At 42.7% G+C, this 6,111-nt stretch overlaps 1 protein-coding gene across 1 annotated transcript; it reads right to left on the bottom strand.

The window, feature by feature from the left end:
• Positions 1–2,698: 2,698 nt before the first annotated feature.
• On the bottom strand, positions 2,699–4,461 carry CGA (glycoprotein hormones, alpha polypeptide). Its single transcript, XM_075554030.1, has 3 exons — positions 4,362–4,461; positions 3,186–3,370; positions 2,699–2,776 (listed from the first exon to the last, which is right to left on the bottom strand). The coding sequence occupies exons 1-3, from the start codon at positions 4,459–4,461 to the stop codon at positions 2,699–2,701; spliced, it is 363 nt and encodes a 120-aa protein (XP_075410145.1).
• Between the last annotated feature and the right edge of the window lie 1,650 nt (positions 4,462–6,111).

Genomic DNA, 6,111 nt, shown 5'->3' with positions numbered 1-6,111 from the left:
ACAGGTGAAGGATGATCTAGAGCAGCAGGCACAGGTGAAGGATGATCTAGAGGAGCAGGCACAGGTGAAGGATGATCTAGAGGAGCAGGCACAGGTGAAGGGATGATCTAGAGGAGCAGGCACAGGTGAAGGATGATCTAGAGCAGCAGGCACAGGTGAAGGATGATCTAGAGCAGCAGGCACAGGTGAAGGGATGATCTAGAGCAGCAGGCACAGGTGAAGGATGATCTAGAGGAGCAGGCACAGGTGAAGGGATGATCTAGAGCAGCAGGCACAGGTGAAGGATGATCTAGAGGAGCAGGCACAGGTGAAGGATGATCTAGAGGAGCAGGCACAGGTGAAGGATGATCTAGAGCAGCAGGCACAGGTGAAGGAATGAGCTAGAGGAGCAGGCACAGGTGAAGGATGATCTAGAGCAGCAGGCACAGGTGAAGGAATGAGCTAGAGGAGCAGGCACAGGTGAAGGATGATCTAGAGCAGCAGGCACAGGTGAAGGATGATCTAGAGGAGCAGGCACAGGTGAAGGATGATCTAGAGGAGCAGGCACAGGTGAAGGATGATCTAGAGCAGCAGGCACAGGTGAAGGGATGATCTAGAGGAGCAGGCACAGGTGAAGGATGATCTAGAGCAGCAGGCACAGGTGAAGGATGATCTAGAGGAGCAGACACAGGTGAAGGGATGATCTAGAGCAGCAGGCACAGGTGAAGGATGATCTAGAGCAGCAGGCACAGGTGAAGGGATGATCTAGAGCAGCAGGCACAGGTGAAGGACGATCTAGAGCAGCAGGCACAGGTGAAGGGATGATCTAGAGCAGCAGGCACAGGTGAAGGGATGATCTAGAGGAGCAGGCACAGGTGAAGGATGATCTAGAGGAGCAGACACAGGTGAAGGGGTGATCTAGAGCAGCAGGCACAGGTGAAGGATGATCTAGAGCAGCAGGCACAGGTGAAGGGATGATCTAGAGCAGCAGGCACAGGTGAAGGGATGATCTAGAGGAGCAGGCACAGGTGAAGGATGATCTAGAGCAGCAGGCACAGGTGAAGGGATGATCTAGAGCAGCAGGCACAGGTGAAGGATGATCTAGAGGAGCAGGCACAGGTGAAGGGATGATCTAGAGCAGCAGGCACAGGTGAAGGATGATCTAGAGGAGCAGGCACAGGTGAAGGGATGATCTAGAGGAGCAGGCACAGGTGAAGGATGATCTAGAGCAGCAGGCACAGGTGAAGGGATGATCTAGAGGAGCAGGCACAGGTGAAGGAATGAGCTAGAGGAGCAGGCACAGGTGAAGGGATGATCTAGAGGAGCAGGCACAGGTGAAGGGTGATCTAGAGGAGCAGGCACAGGTGAAGGGATGATCTAGAGGAGCAGGCACAGGTGAAGGATGATCTAGAGCAGGAGGCACAGGTGAAGGGTAAACAGTTCCCTCCGAGCCTCTGAAAAGTCTCCCCAGTAATGCTCTATGTCTTCATGTAATCAGAAAATTCCCAACAAAATTACCAGATGACACTTTCTCTACTATTTCCATGACCAAACCCATTCTCTTGTGGGTAATCGAAGAACTTGGTGTTTATTCACAAACTGAATCTTGGAAAAACTGGTGATGACTGATTTTTAAACTTTAATTTTTTTAAGTTTTTATACTTTATTTGTGATCAGTGTGATTTTTTTAGGTTCATTTAAAAAAATTTTTATTTCAGGCTCCTTAGGAAAAGAACTCAGGGGTTAGTTTAGTCTTCGCCTTGGCTCATATAATTTAATGAGAATAAATTAATAATCCCCAAAGTAAGAACTACCGATGTGTTTAAGTATAAATTATCATTAAATGTGACTTTAAAACATAGTACTTTCGTTACGAGTGTGGATTGAACTGAGTAAACGTGTTTCCATTCCCTGCAGTACAGAGTATCAATGCTTGGTATTTATTGCCATTTAGACTTGATGTGGGATGAAAGATCTGATGGCTATATACATTTGAAGGGATGTCCAATTTTAATTGAGGACAACAGTCGTGTTTATTATTTACCCATCCCTTACAAGTGGGTTTCTAGCAACTAATCAAATGCATTTGCTTTTAGTCAGGCATCAGCCAAGTGGATAGAAACGTCGTCGGTCAAATAAAGGTGTTATCTTTCCAAACCCTAAACAGTAGCCTCCAAACCCTTTTTCATTTTCACACTTCCACCCGTAAGAACATACTGGCCCAAATGCCCCATCATTTATAAATGATGTATTCTGTGTAAGGATAGAAACAGGAGCCTTCAGATTGACCTGCTGATCCCAGGGCTCATTCGCTGTCTGGACTGTGACGGGAAGCCTTTGCTTCGATGAAGGGGGGTGGAGCAAAGGCCTTTCAGTGTCAGGTCACTGAGTGAATGCGACTCAAAAGCAACTGGCTTTAATTAAGCCTTTCACCAGAAATTAGTATCAAATGATTAAATGATGATTTGAAATACTTTATTTCCATCAGAGTGGGTGTTTTATGGTCATGCAGAATGCTGTATTTCATTCCAAGTGAAAAGAGGTAGACTGCTGATTTTAATGTAGGATAAGGAGAAAGGTAATAAAGCTGCACTATATCCTTGAAGCATGCCCAAAGTGGTATGGCAAGGGAAAGGAGGGTTTTATCTCACAAGCCCATAAACACTGAACACTTTCGTTCCAGGAAGTCAGCAGTCATCAGCACGGCATGGAAAAGTATTTAAGATTTGTGATAATAACAGGTACTGCAGTAGCACTCCGTGTGGTTCTCCACTTTGGTATTTCCCATGACTGTGGCCTAAAGACGTAGGGAAAAAATACACACACATATATATACTTATACAAAATTAAATATATATGCACACATACATATGTAAATACATGCAAAATAGCTATATATCGCCAAATGAAGTAGATATATTTACACACTCTTCCGTTAAGCTGCTGTTTTCACGCTAAGAAGGTAGGCTCACATTGGGTGCATATGGTATACTTACTCTCTACCAACCTTCCCGTCTTCACTTCCATCTCTTCATTCTGAATAAATCCAACCTATATCCACAGGACTGCTGACTTTATTAATTAAGAGGGCCAAATGTAGCCTCTCCTGTATACGAGGCCATCAAAGGATGGAACCCATGAAGCAGTCGGTGGCCCTTGCTCGGATGTGGCTCCTGGAAATGTTGCCAGACCACGTAAGTTCTCACCTTGGTAAATGCTTTGGCCACACAGCACGTTGCCTCTGAGGTGATGTTCTTCGGCACGAGCATTGTTTTCTTGGACCGTGCTGGCGTGGGGTATGCTCTGGAGAAGCAGCAGCCCATGCACTGATAAACTGGCGCACCCAGCTTGGAGAAGTATTTATTTTCTTTCAGCTTGCATTCTGGGCAACCTTCCATTAAAAAAAGCAAAGACCAAACTTAGCCAAAAAGGAGTCAAAAATAACTACTTCCTTACATATAAAATGATCAATGTTCTTTTTTTCCATTGAAAAGAAATATTTTTGCTATAAGCTCATGTTCATGCATAAGAGCCATTTATACTGAATATAGTGATTTACGTGGGGAAACAATGTTTACAGCTATGCATGGGAAATCACAGTTGTGGTAGTTTCTCTCTCCTCAAACATTGATTCTCTCTCCCAACGCAGGGAGCACAGAACATGGCAGATGAAAACACCAAGCTCATTTGAAAGAATTTTGCCCAGAGGCAAAATATTCTCTCCCTTGGTTCGGCCTATTGTTTTCCCCCATTGCAATTTCAAATATTGACAGAGAAAAATATGTCAGAATTAAGAATGCTCAGTGTGTGCAGAGAATCTGATATTAGATCTGGCAGCTTCACACAGGATTTAGGAAGACAACATTACTATTTATCTGGAGAAAAGTCCTAACCAATAGTGACTCACAATTTCATAGTCGATGAAGTTATACCAGCTATTATATGAGATTTTTTTCCAAACAATACAGCAAAACAAATTTACTGCGTAAAATGTTTTTGTTTTCCTCACTTGTTAAGTGATGTGAAAATTCATCTACAAAGGATATGTTACATTTTCTCAAATCTTTTGGGAGAAATGTAAGAAAAAATGAGGCAACTGAATAAAAGACATTTCTGATTGAGAAGCTCAAATAAAGAATAATAAGGAATGAACATGTACTTACTTCTATTTAAATGGACATGTGAGATATAATTCACTGTACATTTTCTGAACCTAATTTAATTTTATGTTCACAATTTAAAAGTGCCTAAATATACATACACTAGGCAAAGATTTGTGATCACATTTGAAAAGGAGAAGGAATTGTAATTAATGAAGTTATTGATGTACAACTAGAAATGTTTACTGTTCTTATTACTGCAAACCGAATCTGACCACTCACCCTGCATAGAAAACTCTCCATCAGGAAAAGAATGGAGGAGGTGCAGAAACACAGACAGCATAGCCAGGATGACAGCTGCATACTTTCTGTAGCAATCCATGGTCCTTCTGCAAAAAAGACCTGGGGGTGAAAAGTAAAATTAATCTAAAATTTGTTTATCCTTCATAAAAACAATCAGCAGTTTAAATATTACTAGTATAATAAAGGTCACTATCATGACTCTTCTCCTTTGAGTTCCCAATACTCTAGACATTACTGCCAAGATAACTCTTTTTTTAAATCATTTTATTGGGGGCTCTTACAGCTCTTATCACAATCCATACATACATACATTATGTCAAACATATTTGTACATATGTCGCCATCATCATTGTCAAAACATTTTCTTTCTATTTGAGTCCTTGGTATCAGCTCCTCATTTTTCCCTCCCTCCCACCCACTCCTTCCCTCATGAACCCTTTATAATTTATAATTTTTTTCATGTCTTACACTGTCCAATGTCCCCCTTCACCTACTTTCCTGTTGTCCATCCCCCTGGGAGGGGGTTATATGTAAATCATTGTTATTTGATCCCTTTTTTCCCCTCCACCCGCCCCCTTGCCCTCCTGGTATCGCTACTCTCATTATTGGTCCTGAAGGGTTTGTGTGTCCTGTATTCCCTGTGTTTCCAGATCTTTTCTGTACCCATGTACATGCTCTGGTCTAGCCGGATTTGTAGGGTAGGATTGGGGTCATGACAGTGAGGGAAAGGAAGCATTAAAGAACTAGAGGAAAGTTGTGTGTATCATCGGTACTATACTGCACCCTGACTGGCCCATCTCTTCCTGTGACCCTTCTGTAAGGGTGTGTCCAATTGTCTACAGATGGGCTTTGGGTCTCCACTCCATGCGCCCCATCATTCACATTGAAAAGATTTTTTGTTCTGGGTCTTTGATGCCTCACACCTGATCCCATCGACGACTCCTGATCACATAAAGTTAACTCTTATAGAGGTGTCTCCATGTGTGTCAGAGTAGAACTGTGTTCCATAGGGTCTTCATGGTATATAACATTTTGGAAATAGATTGGCCGGCCATTCTCCCAAGATGCCTCTGGGTGACTTTGTGATTAGTAGCTGAGCGCATTAATCATTTGCACAAACACATCCTAACATCATTTGCATCCAACACACTCTAAAAACAAAACAAAAAAAAACCTCACTGCAGCAGAGTTGTTTCTGACTCACAGTAACGCTACAGTACTGCCTAGTGAGTTTCTGAGACTATCTTTTTACTGGAGTAGAAAGCCTCATCTTTCTCCTGATGGTTTCAAGCTGTTGACCACGTGGTTGGCAGCCCAGGGCATAACCACTGCACCACCAGGTTTCCATATAGAGGTTTTGTTTGTTTCTTATGAACAAGTTAATTGATGTTTCCTCTTAGGAAGAAAGTGAGAAGTTGAAACTCCCCATTCTTCATGCAAACCGATTAGATTGGGCTTAATGGTAACAATAATAAATTCTCTCTTAAAATATTGTTGTTATTTTTAGGTGCCATTGAGCTTGTTCCAACTCATAGCAACTTTATGTGCAACAGAAGGAAAAACAGCCCATCCCTACACCATCCTCACAATTGTTACATGTGAGCTGATTGTTGCACCTGCTATGTCGATCCGTCTCCTGGAGGGCCTGCCTCTTTTTTGCCGCCCCTCCACTTTACCAAGCATGATGTCTTCTCCAGGGACTGGTCTCTCCTGACAACATGTCCAAAAT

This window comes from Tenrec ecaudatus, chromosome 7 (genome assembly GCF_050624435.1).
Source record: "Tenrec ecaudatus isolate mTenEca1 chromosome 7, mTenEca1.hap1, whole genome shotgun sequence".
Lineage (NCBI taxonomy): Eukaryota > Metazoa > Chordata > Mammalia > Afrosoricida > Tenrecidae > Tenrec > Tenrec ecaudatus.
Note: the sequence above shows the minus strand (reverse complement) of the source record. Positions and strands in the feature narration are given on the sequence as shown.

What these genes read in the sequence shown, in the direction of transcription:
- CGA (XM_075554030.1), bottom strand. Translation starts at nt 4,461, where the DNA reads ATGGATTGCTACAGAAAGTATGCAGCTGTCATCCTGGCTATGCTGTCT. An exon ending in TGGAGAGTTTTCTATGCAGG is followed by an intron (nt 3,371 to 4,361) that starts GTGAGTGGTCAG and finishes TTTTAATGGAAG; the next exon opens with GTTGCCCAGAATGCAAGCTG. An exon ending in TGGCCAAAGCATTTACCAAG is followed by an intron (nt 2,777 to 3,185) that starts GTGAGAACTTAC and finishes CTACGTCTTTAG; the next exon opens with GCCACAGTCATGGGAAATAC.